The sequence below is a fragment of the Manis pentadactyla genome, chromosome 3 (genome assembly GCF_030020395.1).
Source record: "Manis pentadactyla isolate mManPen7 chromosome 3, mManPen7.hap1, whole genome shotgun sequence".
NCBI classification, from domain to species: Eukaryota; Metazoa; Chordata; class Mammalia; order Pholidota; family Manidae; genus Manis; species Manis pentadactyla.
The window spans coordinates 201,071,495-201,093,134 of record NC_080021.1 but is presented as its reverse complement, the minus strand read 5'-3'; the positions used below and the strand labels follow the sequence as shown (position 1 = coordinate 201,093,134).

At 39.1% G+C, this 21,640-nt stretch overlaps 1 protein-coding gene across 2 annotated transcripts in view; it reads right to left on the bottom strand.

Moving 5' to 3' along the window:
- Positions 1 to 21,640, bottom strand: part of KIAA1958 (KIAA1958 ortholog) — a 192,323-nt gene that overhangs the window by 82,092 nt on the left and 88,591 nt on the right. For both annotated transcript variants that reach the window (XM_036915641.2, XM_036915642.2), the window contains exon 2: positions 9,095 to 10,289. In XM_036915641.2, the coding sequence (XP_036771536.2) occupies positions 9,095 to 10,265 (1,171 nt within the window). In that variant the 5' untranslated portion in view covers positions 10,266 to 10,289. The remainder of the gene's footprint in view (positions 1 to 9,094; positions 10,290 to 21,640) is intronic.

Genomic DNA, 21,640 nt, shown 5'->3' with positions numbered 1-21,640 from the left:
GTTCTGGCTATCTATTCTGTTTCACTGCTCTATTTGTCTGACTTTGTGTGTCAGAACACTATTTTAATTACTACAGCTTTATAATAAGTTTTATATTATGTTACATAAGTTATAATGGGCTTTCCTTATTGCCTTGGTAAAACTTTGCAGAAACCTAAATACTATGAAGAGACATAACAATATAGTTACTTTTTTTTAACAGAAGAACTGTATTTAATCACATATCCCTTCCACATACACCTCCCCCAGTGTAGAAAATAAGGCTAAAAACAACTAATTTAAAAGTAGGCTTTGTCTTTTCCAAGAACTTCATTGCAGGAAGGAAGAAGGGGAGTGCTCACCAGCCAGGGGCTAGAGGCCACCATCCCCAGCTCTTCAAGCTCTAATTACAGGCTTTCTACCGTACACTATAAAACCTAAGATAACCTGTCACTACCACTCTCAGAAACTGCCCTTTGATCAGTTGGCTGGGGTGGGGGGTGGGGGGGCTTTGCAACACCCAGACAGAGCAGAGGCGATCCTGTGACACTCCAGTAGGAGAGTCAAGAGCTGTAATCTTTTGAGCAGAGAAACAATGAGACTTCTGTGATATTCAGCAGAGGGAAGGAAGGTGGCCTCCAAAAGGTTAGGGGAAGGGCTGTTGACAGTGAAGATCTGAAAGGGTTCACAGTGTTCCGTGACACATTAGGGGTCTATAATTTCACCAAGGTTTTGATTTGCTCTCTCTTCCTATGGACATGCAGTCCAATATCATAACAGGGGAGAGGGTCCTGATTTTTTTCACTATTCCAGGTGAGCCGAGAAATGAACAAGGTTATTGCTTTTTGATGATGTTAACATTAAACAGAGCAGGTAAGTCCCAGAAAATCCTGGGACCAGACACTTAATTTTTCCTTAGGATACGTTCTCGTTGTAAACTCCTAATCAATGCAATGACCTCACGCATACTATGTGCGAGGCATTGGGACTGAAGAGAAGGGTGCTGCATAGTTCCATTAAAGCCTTCTTCAACATTACAAGAGAGGGAGAACACAAATAAATTAACTGAGCATCTAGTCCATTAACTTTTTTCTAAGAGGGCTAATAATGAAATAAAGCTCTCACGTTCACCAGAAATCTTACACATTATCACCACTACCAATGGCAACTCGAGGGTAAAATTATGCAAGGAGAAAGATAAATGGAGGGTAAGGAAGAAAAGAAATTAAAATAGATGGAGTCAATATGCTAGGCAGGAAAATAGATATGAGCAGGGTGCAAAGAGAATAAGGCCAGGAAAGCCCACTAAAAAGACCCTGAGTCAATCAGTTAAAGCTCAAAAAGCCAGGAGCAAACTTCGCCTGGAATGTCTGAATATTTCCCAGATAAAGGAGGGTACCTCAGCATAGCCCATGTCTTTATTGCGTTAATCGTGAAGGCCCAGTTTATTTGTAAACTTTATCTATATGTTGTTTTTTTCTCCTTCGGCCCTAATCAAGTAGTTTGCAACCCAGGCAACTAATTCAGCATACAGACCCAGCCAGAAATAACATAGTAAAAGGCAGGAAGGATTCCATCTTAAAAATAAGATTGCATTTTAATACCCAGGAAGTTAAGAAGTAAGATTCTTAACTTACTCTTTAGCAAACAGACAATACCTCAGACCACCTTGGGGGCTGGGCAGGAGGCCTTGTTTGATAGGCTCCCAGACCAAGATGCCAGAAATCAGAGCAGGAAGTTCCTTGTGTTAATTCTAAATATTCAGAGACCACTTAACAAGTATGCACCCCCAGCCCTTAGTCACATTCCTGAAGAATCCTTAAAAGGGGGAACCCCCAACATTTCAGGGCACTCCTCTCTCTGAGGTCGTCCTCACTTTCTAAGTGCATAACCTTCTAATCTTAAACTTTCTCTCTCCAACCTTTCAGGGTGCCTCTCCTCACTGAGGTTGCCTGCTGCACTTTTTCTCTCTTTAAGAAACTTTAAATAAAACTTTTACTCAGCTTCACTACTGTGTCTCTGCCCTTCAATTCTTTGTCATGGTGGGGACAAGGACCGAGGAAAATACACAATGCTCTCATTTGTATACAAATACAAAATGTCAATGTCTAGATTTCCTAATACCCTCCTTATGTGGACTACCTAGTGGTGGTTTTGCTTTTCAATCCCTCTCCCACAAGGTATCAAATTGAGAAATCATAAAGAAATAAAAGATCATTTTAGGAAACAGCAGTATTGAACCCAAACATACATTTCTTTATTCACTTACATCTTCACTAGGCTCTACCTTCGCAGTAAATTCACACATTGCATGTACACACATTCTTTCACTACCTTACAAGAATTACTAACCCTCTCCTTTACCTTCTTCCTGAAACTAATTACAGGATGTGGGGGTGGGTGGTGTTGATTGATAATATCTAGTTTGCAGAGCTGCTGCCTGATGGGGAGCCAACACAAAACAAAACAGGACCCCTAGGTGGTGCCAAAAAGATGGAATTGGTGTATGACTCCAAGGAGTTTCAAAGCTCCTCCAGTTTTTGCGCTAACCTCCACATTCCTTTGCCAATAGTATATAACCTGTCCTTCAGCTCAATCAGGCAAGACAGATTCAGGAAAAGTTCCCTGCCTCTTCGTTGGACTGCTTTTCTGATAGTAAAGCTTTCTCTGCTTCAAACACAGTGCCTAAGAGATTGGCAGACTGTGCATCTGGCACATGAATCTGGATTTGGGGGCTCAGTAACAATATTGTGTGAATTGACATAGAAAAAGAAAACTCTAATAATACAAAATTAACTTTTAAGAAATATTCAACATGGTGGTAAGAAGTTCTAACTGGGATTTCTCTTATTTCCCGGAACTGCCCTTAAAGCCCATAGCTGAAAGCAAAGTTACTAAGTACCTCCTTCACCCATTCTAGATTCAGAGAATGTATTAGCTGTGCCCATGTATGGGGCAACCACTCTCCATGATAGACACATTTCAGCAAAAATTCCCACTGGGACAGAGAGGTTTAATGTGAGGAGAAGCTATCTCTACCCCTCACCCAACCTACAGGCTGCTTGTACAGTTTGCACAGCAAGATGGGGCACCCTGGTATCACTGGTTACTTACAAAGGGGGTGGCATTTATTTTAGCTGAAAATACAAACCTAGTGACAAAAGAAAACTGATTTATTTTTCATGCAACACTTAGACTTCTCTAGATTCTTTGTTTAAAAAAATGGAAGCCTATTTTTGCTGGTTTAGACAGAAAAAGAATTTAATAAAGACTACAGGATTTCCTGGAAATCAGGTTTGAAGGTGTCCACAGATAATACCCTGACCACACCACAGGTTTACTTGGAGACACCCAGCCACCAGAACTTCTGCTTGACTTCTAATTCTGGAACTACTGCTGGAATGCTATTCCTGCTGCCTCTAGAAACTGACTTTATTTGCCAAAATAGATTCTTCTAGGTACTTCTGCTCAGAGTCTGGCAAAGCCTAAGGTCACAAGACTGTGCCCTCACTGAAATTTAAACTTGGAAAGCCAGTTTCTGGCCTAATGGGGAAGCGCAGATGCATAAAAGAGGGAATTTTTTCACCAAAGGAAGAGTGTTGAAAATTACTGAGTGGTCAGACGGAATAAAAATGTTCCCCATAGAATGTGAATCATGCATTTTTTTCATCATTGCTTCTCAAGCTTCAATGAGCATACAACTTATGTGGAGATTTTGTTAAAATGAAAATTCTGATTCTGTGCATCTGTGGTGGGACCTGAAATTCTGCATTTCTAATAAACTCCCAGATGATCCAATGATACTGTTTGATGGACCATATTTTAGTAGATAAATGAGCATAACTGCATAAAATCAGGATCCACCTCATTACTTAAGAGTACAATCTAAGAGAGGCAACAATAATGATAAAAAATAAAATATTAATAATGGTGGCAACTATTGTTTACTGAGTGTTTACCATATGTCAGGTACTCTCTTTAGTACTTCACTATATTTTTGCATTTGGTCCTCAAACAATCCTATGAGACAAGCATTATTATTATTTTACAAATGAGGGCATTCTCAGAGAAGTGACTTAGCTCAGGTTATAAGGCCAGCGGAAGGTAGGGCTGGGAATCAACCTAGGCATTTCTGACTCCAAACTCTAAGTAGCCAGGCTCTACTATCTCAGTGCCCATGTCTGACATGTGAAGCCTCAGATGAAAACACCATGGTAAGAAGGGAAATGATGGCATAAACTAAACCTGTATTTTCACTTTGCTTTTCTTATTTTTCTGAATTTACGTCTCAAGTCTTCCTGCAGGAAGGTATAGGAAAGGGTGTGGCCAAGAAAACAAATTTAGTCTTTTTCAACTTGTACAAAGAAGTACATATTTCTTGTGGAATAAGGATATACATAAAATATTGTGTATATGTATACATATGCATGCATACACACACACACACACAAGCATATACATTTATACATATTCCTATCTCTTAAACTAGAACAGCATAAGCTGTCTTTGAATGACAAATATAAAAACTCCTCCTATCTGCTCATATATAAAAAATAAATGCTCAAAAATCCCCCATACAAACTGTAGTAAATATCTCTGGTTTGCTGCCCCTGTCAAGACTAGAACTCAGAATGTCCTTAGGAGGATACATGCATGCAACCTCTACACTCAGCTGTGTGGTCTGTATAGGACTGCTCGCCAGGTCATGTTCAGGAAGGGGGTTATGATGCCCCAATGACTGATTGAGGAGTTAGTGGGAATGCTGTGACACAGGCTCTGTCTACTGCTAGACACGAATCCCAGCAGCGCTTGGCAACCACCTTAGGAACCATGCAAGGATCAAACACTTGTATGTGGAGCTAAGATCGAGGAAGTTAAGGTGAGAAACAATACGACAGAAACTAGACACTGAAACCTGGATAAAAGCTCATTTGAAGATCCATCCTTAGACTATAAAGCAGCTAATACTCTTTTAACTTATTTTAACACAAGTTTTGTTTTTGACAAGAGAAACAATTGTGGTGTCAACACAGACCAAGTAATCAGAAGTAATATATAACTTAATCAACTTTTAATAGCTCACTGAACTAAATTTTATATGAGATTTCACAAAGTATTCTGTTAAATGCTTAAGGCTACTCCTCTTTTCTCTGAATGCATTTTGCTTTGTATTAACTATAATCAAAGAGTAAAAATTACATGAAAAAAGAATAAGATATGATCAATAAAAACAGGATTGGAAATCTAGAAATAGACCCAATTATAAACAAAAATGTGTTATATAAATCAATTAAGTGGAGAATGGGAATTAATAAATGATGTTGGAACATTTGACTATCTGTAAAAATAATGAAGTGAGGTTCCAATCCAAAATATATTGTAACTGTAAAGTTAAATGTAAAAAAAGAAATCAAGAAGACAGAACAGGAAGAGAAGAAAAGAAAACCAAAAAGAGCCAGAGATAAATAGAGGTAAATATTTATCTGTTTCAAGGCAGGGAAAGAACTAAGAAATATATTTAAGAAATACATACACAAAAACCTAACTCATGATATAATATACAGACTTAAATTTATGACAAATATCCCAAGTTTACATAAAAACTTCAAATATTAATAGAATCTAAATGGTCAATAATTCTTCTAATAATGGATATCCTCTTTACTCATTACTATTTGCTAAGATTTGGGTTGAGAGGTCTGACAGGATTGACATGAAAATTAATAATTTTACCCATACCTTGATTAACATTTTATAACTTTGAATTTATTTCTGAACAGAAAAGAGGATGGTTTTCCACTAGGAGAACAGACTTTAAAGCGCATCAGTAAAGCTAAATGAAATGGAACAATTTCTCTTTGTTTCTGACTGACTCAATAGTCACTTGTCAAATTATTTATTTAAAAAATATTATTCAAAGATATGCAGTATTTCTACAATGATCTGATAAAGACTCAAGCTTACACAAAACCCTTTTTACTTTAAAAAAAGTACCTGATTTGCTTTCAGCTAGTTCTTTCAGAAGCTTTCTTCTTTGCTTAGTCCCAAGTATGCTCTACATATTAACTGTGTAAAGTCCATTTCTATATATTCATTCACATACACTGGGACATGCTGGATCACAAATTTTAAAAAATCTATGTTTACAATGAAGACTGTCTACTATAAATAAATATGCAAAAACCAATAAATAAATAAAACTTTTAGAGAACAGAACCTAGTTTGGGTTCTATACAGCAAAGGTAAATTATAGGTTAACTTTAAATACCTCTCACAAAAGAAAAATGCCTATCAGATTTTTATTTGTCCCACTGATGTTTCCAGTACAAACAGTGTTTCTCTAAAGCTCATAATAACTTAACAATATAACATCCTTCCACAGAACAATGGATCAAAACATCAGAATCATTCCTTAGGAAATTCCCATTACCAGTTCTTCATACTGCTTTTCTTGAAGGTTCAACTCCAAACCAAACCAATTCTCCTTGTAAGAGTAAAGCCAAATCACAGTTCATGATTGTGTAAGTTATGTGCTACACCTGGCCATACCTGCTTCTTATAACTATCACAAGAAGTGCAATTTCATTGAGAGGAGAAAAGTAAAAGAATGAAATCATTGAAAAATAGATTAAAATATTTCTCTTTCAAATAGGATGAATTTCTTCTCCAAAATAATTACACAGTAAAATACTCATATTTGGTTTAGTAAAGAGCATTGATGTCTCACTATCCACTAGAGAGATGCAAAATCTTGCAAATTTTTTTGCAAGGGTAAGTTAGTAGAAGGATGTGCAACACAGGCAGTCTTACTAAGCTATTTTGGTTGTACTGGACACTTTGCTAAACACATTTCTGAATTCTGCCCTAAAATATAAAGTAAGAGAGAATGTAAAAAACTATAAAGCTGAGTTTCCTGTTTTACAAAAATAGGTGGGGGCAGGATGGGCAATAAATAAACCAGACTCACAACTATTTACATGAAAAGGTACTATTTATATCCTGTATGTATCAAGAGTCAGGTTTCCTAGTACAAAGACTTGCACCAGCCTAATAAAGATAACATGTGCCTAAATGATGTGAAGATTTGCTAAAGACCATGTTGCCATTAAGAGACAGAAGTAAAATTTTAAAAATAAGAAAGAAAGGAAGGACAGACTCAGAGTGAGAGAAAACATCTGCAAATCATATATCTTATAAGAGACATAACCAGAATATATAAAGAACTCTTACAACTCACCAGTAAAAAACAACCTGATTAGAAAATGGGCAAAAGATTTGAGTAGATATTTCTTAAAAGAAGATACACAAATGGTCAATAAGCCCATGAGAAAAAGTTCTAGATCATTAGTTTAGAGTAATACAAAACAAAACCACAATGAGATACTAGTTCACACACCCAATAGGATAGCTATAATTTTAAAAAACAGCTAACAAGGACTGGTGAGCATGTGGAGAGAAACAGGGACCTTTTTACATTGTTGGGGACTATATAATGGTGGAGCTGCTTTGGAAAACAGTCTGGCAGCCGCTTGAAAAGTTAAACAGTTGTAATACACCCAGCAATGCCACTTCTAGTAGTTGCCCAAGCAAAATCAAAATATATGTCCTCACAAAAATTTGTACACAAATAAATATTAGGAGCATTATTCATAATAGCCAAAATGGAAACAACCTAAATAGCCATCAACTGATGAAAAGAAAAACAAATTCAAATATATCCATACAATGAAATATTATTTGGCAATAAAAAGTAAAGAAATGCTGATACATGCTACAACCGATTAACCTTAAAAAAATTAGCTAAGTGCAAGAAGGCAGTCACAAAAAGGCCACATAATATGATCTCATTTATATGAAATGTGCAGAATAACAAATCCATACAGACAGAAAGTAAATTAGTGGTTGACAGGGGCTGGGAGGAGGCAAAAAATGCTAATGGGTATGGAGTTTCTTTAAAGGGTTATAAGAATGTTTTGAAAGTAGACAGTGGTGATGGTTGCACAATTCTCTGAATATTTCAAAAACCACTGAATTTATAATTTAAAAAGGTGAATTTTATGATACATGAATTATATCTCAATAAAGCTGTTATTTTAAAAAGAAGAAAAATGAATAAACTGAAAAGCATATTTTGAATCAGGTTATGAATATTTTCATTGTCTATTTTATTACTACTATGACTATGTTAAGAAAATCATAAATTGGGTAAAGGCACAGGCACCTCAGGCTTCTAGAAACCTTTTCCCAAAATACATGATTTTCTTGAAAGGAACTACCATGGAAACAAAATATGCCAGAAATTTCTGCTTCCTATGTACTCTGCATGTCTGTCATCCTTGTCCATGTTTCTACTTATGACCTATTAGATTTGAATCATGAACCCCAAAGCATGACAGATAAATCCCCTTTATATAGTAATGGCCCAGATTAAATAATTTTGAATGTTAGAATTACAGAACACTAGGATGTTATAATTACAGACAGGGATCTCGTATAATTCTTTCTTTCTCCTCCTAATCCATTCCAGTTAGGCCACATATTCTAGAAATTCAAGTTACTTGATACTTTTAGATTTTAAGAAAAGATAAAAATATTTTCTTAGAAATATTTGTTCCTTTTTTAAAAACTCATTTTAAACAACTAGAATGAATAGAAATGCCAAGTTGGTTCGGACAAACAAATAACAATGGAAAAACACTAGTTCTATTGTCATCATATGCCTACCTAACCCAACATCATTTTGGCTTCAAACAGCAACCAAATACCTTAATGCTGATAGGAAAGTCCTTAAAAAATCCTTCAAAAATAACTTTACTATAAAAAATTCAGCTTAAGATCTGATACAAACCTTCAATCTAGCCATGCAATATCAACAGCACAATCCTACTGCTGTCCTATGAGCCCTGAGGTACACTGACTGGATGGACAGCCTTAATTCTGATGAATTTCCTTTACAGAATCATCTGGACGTCATTTATTTCATTATTTTTATCTTTCTGAGAATAATAAAGGCCTGACTTCTAGCAAACTGAGCCAATGGTTTTAGAAGTGCTGACGGTGCAGAATTCTCTGAAGAATGCGGATGAGGGACTGTCTGTCACCTCATGGGCCATACCTGGTATGCACTGTGCCGTGGCCTCAGTGGTTATAGTTGGAGCGACTGGGGGCTGCTGCTGACTGGAGCTCACTTCTGGCTCTGTGTTAACTGAAGGAGAAAGAGCTACCTCACAGGAGGAGACCTGGCTGGGCAGATGAGACAGGAACTCTTCAGAAGCAACTTGCTCATCCTGTCCAGGCAGCTGCAGGGCAGACAAAGGGATACTGATCTGTTTGTTAGGATGGGATGTGCTCACAGGCATCTGTATGGCCACCTGCTGGTTGGTGCCATGGGCACCAGTGGGTCCTCTGTTTGGAGAAGCCAGAGATACCCTGGCAGACTTCTGGACAATTGGTCTGGACATCACAGAGGGGGATGCAGACACACCATGTGGGTCTAGCTCTGTGCCGATGGCAGATGTTACATGGGGAATCAGCTTAGCAGACCCTACACAGGAAGGACCAGCACGAGTTTGAGCCTTGGGCTTTGCCATCTGTGTCAGCGACAGAGCTGGTCCATCTACTCCACCAGTCAGTTCTGCATTTGCCACAATGTAATAATCTTCAGGAATCTCCTGTTTGATTTTCTTAATGATGACATCATTGCTGCATTCATCAACCATCTGAGCCTGGGAACTTGAATGGAGAGAAGATGGGACTATTCCAGGCCTTTTTCGAGCAATGCTTTGAGACCTTTGAGTTTGGGGTTCAAAGTCACTATCCTCATCTGTAACAGAAGACTCACAAACCATGTCAAACAGAGTGTTTTCATCTTCATATTCTTCAACAGTTTCATCCAGTTCTGAGGGCTCACTGCAATAAGAGAAGTCACAAGAGTCTCTGGTCCGATTACAGTCTAGCTTTGCTTTCACTGGTCTCCCAGCATACCTTTCAACAGGGCTAGTTTGTGTCTCAGAGGGCACTCCGATTATACTAGGACTATCAGAGTTAAAACTTCTGTTATCCTGGAAACAGACCCTTTCTTGGGACCCAGCTCGGCAAGTAGCTGTCAGTGGCCAGTGGTAAGCATGGCCAGCACTACAGCCCCACATTGCTGTCAGGTTCCCATGGGAACCTTCGGAAAGCAAGTGTTTCAGGTTTGGGATGAGGCTGCAAATGGTCCCATGGCTGTGGGCCCAGCTGACCAATTTGGACAGATTCTCAGATGAGGTATGAAGGCAATCCTCCATGTTACAGGATCAGCAGTGTCTTTCCTAAAGGGAAATAATCAAAATAAGAAGCCATTATTAAGAAGCCCAAGATATTCCCACACCTCAATTATTTCAATTTCCTTGAACTATGAGCATGTGGCATAAAAAAAAATGCACTTCAAACTGTAGTTAATATCACTGCACATGGGCAGGGACTGGGAGGGAATACAGGAAAAAGTAATAACAGTTGATGTTTTATGGCTGTGGGATTTGAGAAAATTCTTGTTAGTTTCTTTTATTGTTATAATAATGTCTGCATAAGAAAAAAGAGGGAAAGAAAAGAAAGAAGAAACAAGCAATAAAAAGAGTGAGGTTTTCATGGTACATTTTACTTCTAAAGTCATAAAAAGAGAGGTTCAATCAGCCCCTTAGTAATAAAATGTATGTATTATTTGTATTAACCAAGAGGATGCACTCCCAACTTCACCCTTTGCCATCAGAAGCTACATTACTAGAGGCAGAGCTAACAAAGGCTCAGATTCACTCTAGGGTGGATATTAGAGATGGGAAGTCAATTCTCTGCCGGGCACCAGAAAACAAATGACACACCTGAGAGTCTAAGGAGAGAATGAGGTGCTGAATTTAGGAAGTGGGGAAGCTAACTCTTTGGCAGAGAAGGGGGAATATACTGGGAGAGGAACATACACTGCTAGGGTCAGGGGCACAGGCAGGCTGCAAGCCAGAAGCAAAGAGGAGTAGGCTGGGTACCAGCATGCTCACCACATCTTAGAATATGCTTCCTGTCTCCTTGCTGTCAGAAATTCCTTAAATATTGCCTTTCATCTCACATTTAGAGGTAAAAGATGTGTCTGGTCTAGTTCACCATCTGAGGTTCCTGTACTCCCAAGGATAACCAACTACCAAATCAGAGTAAATCATCCTTTATTGGGCAGAGGTCAAAAAGAATCACTTGTTATGTATGGGTCCTTGACTAAGAGTGAAGACAACATGATGGGCGGGAGAAGAGAAATGGGGCATGTGGAGTTTACATGTGATGAGAAAGGTTCAATAAGGCTCTGTGAAAAGGGAGATCCTGGGGAGAACAGGGGAGGGATGAACAAGGATCTCAATGTGTGATTTAGTCTGCCCTGTTCATCTGCACCTGTGGGCAACAAGGGGTGCCTCACTGGAGGTGGGCTCTGCACTAAGGTACCAGGTCTAACTGTAACATCAGGTGGCCCTGCAAAAGGGCATGTTTCAGCTTCTATTGTCTGCCCTGCCTTCATGGCACACCATCAGCACAGTTAGGTAAATTAAAATCCTTTAGCATGTTATGATGCCTCTGTGGTGCAGCCATAACCAAAGTCAGTCTCTCAAGTCTCATTTCCTACTACTCTGGCCCTCTTCCACATTTCTTGTGGTCTCCTCTTCTTTAAACACAGGTTCTCACCCCTACTATGCCTCTAAAAACTTGTCTTTGGCTTGATATGCAGCCCTCCTCTTTCTTCACCTGGAAAACCCCTCTAAGACTGAACCTGGGACCTCCATCATCTCTTGAGGAACTCTGCCTTCACTGTACCATTACCACTGACATTCTTGTCTATGTCCCAGATTCTTTGAGGACAGGGACTACGACAGAAATTTCCATTCATCAGTGAGGACCCACTAGGGGGATATAGAAATTAATAAGACACAGTCCTATTCTTGCTACCCTATAATCTACTGTCAGTGAATAAATGAATGAAGAATGAATGAATGAATATATAAATAGCACCATGGACACTAACAAAGTGAACATATAAGACCTCAAATAAGAAATTTCCTTCTATCACTTTTATTGTAATCATTCAGGGGACTACAAGATTTTTCTCCCCAATGGCATAACCAAAACACAGCTGTCTTGTGTATTTAGGAGAGTAATACATGAATGACCAGGTTTTATGAAGCTGCACAGCAAATGGAAAGAAGAGTGACTGAGTGGGGGTTAGGAACTTCAAATTGGAATCCTGGAACTGATGTCTGTGACTTCATACAAGTGACTAATTATTTCTAAGCCTAAAATGCTAGGACTGTATGATTTTTAGGTACCCTTCATACTTTAGGAATTTAGGGACTTATTTATATTCCTTTCATATAACTTTAAAGTAGAAATGGAGATAAAAGAGAAAGACTATTTTTTTGAGCTTTCTTAACATATCTATTTAATTGGTTGGCAGAGGCTGCTATGTCCATTCTCTTTTATTCCTTACAGAGAGTCCCTATTTGTTGGGGCAGCAAATGCTCACCTGAAACACAGTTCCCAGCTTCCCTTGAGATAGAGGGGTGGTCATATGACACAGTCCTGGCCAATGGTATGTAAATGGAAGTCAGTGGGTGATACTTCTAGGAAAGCCCTCTGAAATACAGATTTGTCTGGTTTTTGCCTTTTGCCCTTTGTCCTCCCCTTTTCTCCTGCCGGGCACAAGGACACAACATGATGGCTGGAGCTCCAGAGGCCACGCTGGCAACGTGAAATGAGAACTTAAGGAGAGAGAATAGCCAGAAGGAGACTGGGTCATGGTGACACCATGGAGCCACTGCATCAGCTCTGAACTGCCTAGGATTCCTTACTACATGAGGGAAAGATAAACCCATGATCTTGGTTAAGCCACTGTTGTTGGAGTATTTGGTTATACAGCTGAACTCAATTACTAACTGATACACAAAAAATAATACATTCATTGCTGGTTTTTGAAACCTTAGAGCAGAAGCCTTCATTTTCTCTGCACCATCCTCCAGTACAACTGTTTCTCAGATCAGACTCCACAAATAATTTCTTGGGAGGCCTATAATTCTATGCCAAAATGTGAAGAACTGTCTTCATTTTTATCATAAAAAAATACAATAAATAGAAGCAATTATGAGTCATCTAAATATTCACCTTATATCCAAGTACTGCTGTGTAATTTCAGAGCCCCTTTGCCTTTGTATCAATATTTACCTTATGGTCCATAATCACCTAAAGGGACATCACTCAACTTCCAATCTGTTGGGAAATCTGTTCATGTTGTATTCTTTTTAGCAGATACAAATACAAAACCTCTCTTTTGCATTAATACTTTTCAAATGAAAGGCGTCATGCTTTGACAATGAAAACGGCCTATGTGGTGGTGAAGCAATTTACCACTTTAAGTGTCACAGACTAATGAGAAGATAAAAAGGAGTTGAAATAAGTGATACATGTTTACAGAAAGACAATCATATATATATATAGCACAATATTTCAATGAAGATGTAACAATTCAAAAATGTAAAAATGTGGCAGAAACAAAACATAAAATCATATAAACATGTGGAACTCAACAGAACTTACCATCAGGTAGAAGTAAAATAGTACTTTTGCTGAAGGCCCCACAGTCAGAAAAAATATATAATTAAAATAAATGAAAGACAAAGTGGATAAAGTTTAAAACTTGTTAAGATTTTGTTAAAAGCTAATCCACTTAATTCTGTATAATTGTCAACCTTTAAGAATCAACAGGTAGTAATCATAAGTCACTTTATTACATTTAGAAATTCGCTAGAAATCTCATGAAGAAGCACTTAAACTTTTCTTGAGTACCATGAAATGAAAATATTTTTCCAGCAATACTATTAAAATATTTCAACCAGACAACCTATGTTAACTGAAAGTTATGAGGGCATAATGAGCTGATATTTAGTCTAATTAAGTGGATTGAGTCCAACAGACAAGGAATATCAATATATCAAGCTATCAGTGTACTGTAATATATTCTAAGTTTAATACAAAATACAGTCAATGATAAGACAAGGTATATTCAAACTGCTGAGAATAAGCTGTTTCTAGAATCTATCAATTTACTTCAGTGGTCTGGTGATAAGGTCTATGCTGGAAAACAATACTTTTTCTAAATTTTCAATAATTGAAAAATAAAAATAACTTCATATAGTATTTTTCCATATCTGATATGGGTAAAAATTGGAGTAGATGCTTTACAGAATCATCATGTGATACTTCATTAAAACTGAAACTCAAGAAATCCTGGAGGGGCGGAAGATGGCAGAGGGGCGGAAGATGGCGGCGTGAGTAGAGCAGTGGAAATCTCCTCCCAAAACAACATATATCTATGAAAATGTAACAAAGACAACCCTTCCTAGAATAAAGACCTGAGAGGACACAGGACAATATCCAGACCACATCCGCACCTGAGAGAACCCAGCGCCTCGCGAAGGGGGTAAGATACAAGCCCCGGCCCTGAGGGAGCCCAGCGCCCCTCCCCCCCAGCTCCCGGCGGGAGAAGAGCAGGCAGAGCGGGAGGGAGACGGAGCCCAGGACTGCCGAACACCCAGCACCAGCCATCCGGGCCAGAGTGCAGGGCCCTCGATACTAGGAAAACAGGGCAGCAAGAACAGTGAGCGGGCACTGGAGGCTGGGCGCCAGAGGACATAAGAAAAGCGCGCGACCATTTTATTTTTGCTTTTTTGCTGTTTTGTTTTGGCGAGCGCTTTTTGGAAGTCTTAAAGGGATAGGGACCCCAATACTAGGGAAACAGGGCAGAAAGACCGGTGAGCAGAGGCCTGAGGCTGGCACCGGAGAATAAAGAAAAACGAACAACCACCTTTTTTTTTTTTCTTAATTAAAAAAATTTTTTTTAATTAAAAAAAATTTTTTTTTCTTTTTTTTTTTTTGGTGGTCGTTGTTTTGTTTTGGCGGGTGCTTTTTGGAAGTCTTAAAGGGGCAGGGCGGGTCACTTAATCCAGAGGTAGGGAATCCGGGATCTCTGGGCACCCTAACCCCTGGGCTGCAGGGAGCAGGGAGGCCCCTTACGGAGATAAATAGCCTCCCAGCAGCTCCTGCTCCAGCGCGACTCCACCATCTTGGAGTAGCTGCCGGAGCCAGGCCACGCCCACAGCAACAGCGGAGATTAACTCCATAGCAGCCGGGCAGGAAGCAGAAACCCTGTCTGCGCGCAGCTGCGCAGCACAAGCCACTAGAGGCCGCTGTTCTCCCAGGAGAGGAGGGCCACAAACCAACAAGAAAGGAAGTCCTTCCAGCTGTCACTCATCCCAGCTGTGCAAACTATTCCTATCACCATGAAAAGGCAAAGCTACAGGCCGACAAAGATCACAGAGACAACACCAGAGAAGGAGACAGACCTAACCAGTCTTCCTGACAAAGAATTCAAAATAAGAATCATAAACATGCTGACAGAGATGCAGAGAAATACGCAAGAGAAATGGGATGAAGTCCGGAGGGAGATCACAGATGCCAGAAAGGAGATCGCAGAAATGAAACAAACTCTGGAAGGGTTTCTAAGCAGAATGGATAGAATGCAAGAGGCCATTGATGGAATTGAAATCAGAGAACAGGAACGCATAGAAGCTGACATAGAGAGAGACAAAAGGATCTCCAGGAATGAAACAATATTAAGAGAACTGTGTGACCAATCCAAAAGGAACAATATCCGTACTATAGGGGTCCCAGAAGAAGAAGAGAGAGGAAAAGAGATGGAAAGTATCTTAGAAGAAATAATTGCTGAAAACTTCCCCAAACTGGGGGAGGAAATAATCGAACAGACCACGGAAATACACAGAACCCCCAACAGAAAGGACCCAAGAAGGACAACACCAAGACACATAATAATTAAAATGGCAAAGATCAAGGACAAGGAAAGAGTGTTAAAGGCAGCTAGAGAGAAAAAGGTCACCTATAAAGGGAAACCCATCAGGCTAACATCAGATTTCTCAACAGAAACCCTACAGGCCAGAAGAGAATGGCATGATATATTTAATACAATGAAACAGAAGGGCCTTGAACCAAGGATACTGTATCCAGCACGACTATCATTCAAATATGACGGTGGGATTAAACAATTCCCAAACAAAAGCTGAGGGAATTTGCTTTCCACAAACCACCTCTACAGGACATCTTACAGGGACTGCTCTAGATGGGAGCACTCCTAGAAAGAGCACAGCACAAAACACCCAACATATGAAGAATCGAGGAGGAGGAACAAGAAGGGAGAGAAGAAAATAATCTCCAGACAGTGTATATAACAGCTCAATAAGCGAGCTAAGTTAGGCAGTAAGATACTAAAGAGGCTAACCTTGAACCTTTGGTAACCACGAATTTAAAGCCTGCAATGGCAATAAGTACATATCTTTCAATAGTCACCCTAAATGTTAATGGGTTGAATGCACCAATCAAAAGACACAGAGTAACAGAATGGATAAAAAAGCAAGACCCATCTATATGCTGCTTACAAGAAACTCACCTCAAACCCAAAGACATGTACAGACTAAAAGTCAAGGGATGGAAAAACATATTTCAAGCAAACAACAGTGAGAAGAAAGCAGGGGTTGCAGTACTAATATCAGACAAAATAGACTTCAAAACAAAGAAGGTATCAAGAGATAGAGAAGGACACTACATAATGATAAAGGGCTCAGTCAAACAAGAGGATATAACCATTCTAAATATATATGCACCCAACACAGGAGCACCAGCATATGTGAAACAATACTAACAGAACTAAAGGGGGAAATAGACTGCAATGCATTCATTCTACGAGACTTCAAAACACCAGTCACCCCAAAGGATAGATCCACTGGGCAGAAAATAAGTAAGGACACGGAAGCACTGAACAACACAGTAGAGCAGATGGACCTAATAGACATCTATAGAACTCTACATCCAAAAGCAACAGAATATACATTCTTCTCAAGTGCACATGGAACATTCTCCAGAATAGAGCACATACTAGGCCACAAAAAGAGCCTCAGAAAATTCCAAAAGATTGAAATCCTACCAACCAACTTTTCAGACCACAAAGGCATAAAAATAGAAATAAACTGTACAAAGAAAGCACAGAGGCTCACAAACACATGGAGGCTTAACAACATGCTCCTAAATAATCAATGGATCAATGACCAAATCAAAATGGAGATCCAGCAATATATGGAAACAAATGACAACAACAACACTAAGCCCCAAATTCTGTGGGACACAGCAAAAACAGTCTTAAGAGGAAAGTATATAGCAATCCATGCATATTTAAAAAAGGAAGAGCAATCCCAAATGAATGGTCTAATGTCACAATTATCGAAATTGGAAAAAGAAGAACAGATGAGGCCTAAGGTCAGCAGAAGGAGGGACATAATAAAGATCAGAGAAGAAATAAATAAAATTGAGAAGAATAAAACAATAGCAAAAATCAATAAAACCAAGAGCTGGTTCTTCGAGAAAATAAACAAAATAGATAAGCCTCTAGCCAGACTTATTAAGAAAAAAAGAGAGTCAACACAAATCAACAGTATCAGAAACGAGAAAGGAAAAATCACGACGGACCCCACAGAAATACAAAGAATTATTGGAGAATACTATGAAAACCTATATGCTAACAAGCTGGGAAACCCAGGAGAAATGGACAACTTCCTAGAAAAATATAACCTTCCAAGATTGACCCAGGAAGAAACAGAAAATCTAAACAGACCAATTACCAGGAATGAAATTGAAGCGGTAATCAAAAAACTACCAAAGAACAAAACCCCCGGGCCAGATGGATTTACCTCGGAATTTTATCAGACATACAGGGAAGACATAATACCCATTCTCCTTAAAGTTTTCCAAAAAATAGAGGAGGAGGGGATACTCCCAAACTCATTCTATGAAGCTAACATCACCCTAATACCAAAACCAGGCAAAGACCCCACCAAAAAAGAAAACTACAGACCAATATCCCTGATGAATGTAGATGCAAAAATACTCAACAAAATTTTAGCAAAACGAATTAAAAAATACATCAAAAGGATCATACACCATGACCAAGTGGGATTCCTCCCAGGGATGCAAGTATGGCACAACATTCGAAAGTCCATCAACATCATCCACCACATCAACAAAAAGAAAGACAAAAACCACATGATCATCTCCATAGATGCTGAAAAAGCGTTTGACAAAGTTCAACATCCATTCATGTTAAAAACTCTCAGCAAAATGGGAATAGAGGGCAAGTACCTCAACATAATAAAGGCCATCTATGATAAACCCACAGCCAACATTATATTGAACACCGAGAAGCTGAAAGCATTTCCGCTGAGATCGGGAACTAGACAGGGATGCCCACTCTCCCCACTGTTATTTAACATAGTACTGGAGGTCCTAGCCACGGCAATCAGACAAAACAAAGAAATACAAGGAATCCAGATTGGTAAAGAAGAAGTTAAACTGTCACTATTTGGAGATGACATGATACTGTACATAAAAAACCCTAAAGACTCCACCCCAAAACTACTAGAACTGATATCGGAATACAGCAAAGTTGCAGGATACAAAATCAACACACAGAAATCTGTGGCTTTCCTATATACTAACAATGAACCAACAGAAAGAGAAATCAGGAAAACAACTCCATTCACAATTGCATCAAAAAAAATAAAATACCTAGGAATAAACCTAACCAAAGAAGTGAAAGACTTATATTCTGAAAACTACAAGTCACTCTTAAGAGAAATTAAAGGGGACACTAACAGATGGAAACTCATCCCATGCTCGTGGCTAGGAAGAATTAATATTGTCAAAATGGCTATCCTGCCCAAAGCAATATACAGATTTGATGCAATCCCTATCAAATTACCAGCAACATTCTTCAATGAACTGGAACAAATAGTTCAAAAATTCATATGGAAACACCAAAGACCCCGAATAGCCAAAGCAATCCTGAGAAAGAAGAATAAAGTAGGGGGGATCTCACTCCCCAACTTCAAGCTCTACTATAAAGCCATAGTAATTAAGACAATTTGGTACTGGCACAAAAACAGAGCCACAGACCAGTGGAAGAGACTAGAGACTGCAGACATTAACCCAAACATATATGGTCAATTAATATTTGATAAAGGAGCCATGGACATACAATGGCAAAATGACAGTCTCTTCAACAGATGGTGCTGGCAAAACTGGACAGCTACATGTAGGAGAATGAAACTGGACCATTGTCTAACCCCATATACAAAAGTAAACTCAAAATGGATTAAAGACCTGAATGTAAGTCACGAAACCATTAAACTCTTGGAAAAAAACATAGGCAAAAACCTCTTAGACATAAACATGAGTGACCTCTTCTTGAACATATCTCCCCAGGCAAGGAAAACAACAGCAAAAATGAGTAAGTGGGACTATATTAAGCTGAAAAGCTTCTGTACAGCAAAAGACACCATCAATAGAACAAAAAGGATCCCTATAGTATGGGAGAATATATTTGAAAATGACACATCCGATAAAGGCTTGACGTCCAGAATATATAAAGAGCTCACACGCCTCAACAAACAAAAAACAAATAACCCAATTAAAAAATGGGCAGAGGAACTGAACAGACAGTTCTCCAAAAAAGAAATACAGATGGCCAACAGACACATGAAAAGATGCTCCACATCACTAATTATCAGAGAAATGCAAATTAAAACTACAATGAGGTATCACCTCACACCAGTAAGGATGGCTGCCATCCAAAAGACAGACAACAACAAATGTTGGCGAGGCTGTGGAGAAAGGGGAACCCTCCTACACTGCTGGTGGGAATGTAAGTTAGTTCAACCATTGTGGAAAGCAGTATGGAGGTACATCAAAATGCTCAAAACAGACTTACCATTTGACCCAGGAATTCCACTCCTAGGAATTTACCCTAAAAACACAGCAATCAAGTTTGAGAAAGACAGATGCACCCCTATGTTTATCGCAGCACTATTTACAATAGCCAAGAATTGGAAGCAACCTAAATGTCCATCGATAGATAAATGGATAAAGAAGATGTGGTACATATACACAATGGAATACTACTCAGCCATAAGAAAAGGGCAAATCCAATCATTTGCAGCAACATGGATGGAGCTGGAGGGTATTATGCTCAGTGAAACAAGCCAAGCGGAGAAAGAGAAATACCAAATGATTTCATTTATCTGTGGAATATAAGAACAAAGGAAAAACTGAAGGAACAAAACAGCAGCAGAATCACAGAACTCAAGAATGGACTAACAGGTACCAAAGGGAAAGGGACTGGGGAGGATGGGTGGGTAGGGAGGGATAACGGGGGGAGAAGTAGGGGGGTATTAAGATTAACATGCATGGGGGGGTAGGAGAAAAGGGAGGGCTGTACAACACAGAGAAGGCAAGTAGTGATTCTACAACATTTTGCTATGCTGATGGACAGTGACTGTAAAGGGGTTTATAGGGGAGACCTGGTATAGGGGAGAGCCTAGTAAACATAATATTCGTCATGTAAGTGTAGATTAGTGATACCAAAAAAAAAAAAAGGGGGGGGGGGCAGTTCCTGTGTGGTAACCTCCAATGAGTTCTACACAAGGGTATAAAGGGCATATAAAAGTGAAGGCAAAGGGTCTGTTTGCGTCTATACAGAAGATCAAAGCCTAATTGGGCTACCCCGAAAATGAACTAAGATACGATATGAAAGAGAACTTCCAACATCAGCACTCTCTGGAAGACTCATGCCAGAAGATGATCATCAAAAAACCCCAACAACGATCCACGCACTGCTACAGCTGTAGATGCACTCATCCCACCAGCTCCTGGACTTGCCATGGGAATGAAGAAGGAGATATCTAAGCTGGCCTGTGTATACAGTAAAACAACAAATTTCACTGGATCTATACTGTTGGAACTCAACCAAGAATTAGGAGAAGTGCAAATTGTAGCGCTCCAAAATCTTACAACTACAGACTATTTACTGTTAAAAGAACATAAGGGATGTGAACATTCCCCAGGAATGGGTTGTTTTAATTTGTCTGATTTCTCTTAGACTGTTCAAGTTCAGTTGGACAATATCCACCATATCATAGATAAGTTTTCACAAATGCCTAAGGTGCCTAACTGGTTTTCTTGGTTTCACTGGAGATGGCTGGTAATTACAGATATGCTTTGGTTATGTAACTATACTCCTATTATGTTAATGTGTGTGCGCAATTTAAGTAGTAGCTTAAAACCTATACATGCTGAAGTTACTCTACAAGAAGATATGTCAAAGAAATAATCAATCTTCCCATGTTTTCTGCCACCTGCTACTTCTATAGCTTTTCTTCTTCCTTCCTAATTACAACCCTTAAATAGAATTCGTGCCTCATATCAAATTTACAGAGTATCATAATTCTTCCAAGTGGTAAAGATACCTCAAGACAAATGCTGGGCATAGAAGCCACAGGGCATAAATATGCAAAGAAGTAAAAAGCTAACCTTTTCAAACAATAAGGCTTCCCTCTCACTTACCAACTTCACATTTCCCTGTATGGCCCCGGAAGATGACTGGTTAGCCAGAGACGGGTAAGATTCCTCAAGGGAGGAACAACCTAAGACAGGCACAGTCACAGGGGGGCCATCAGGTGAGAAATTGGGGATCAACAGAGGT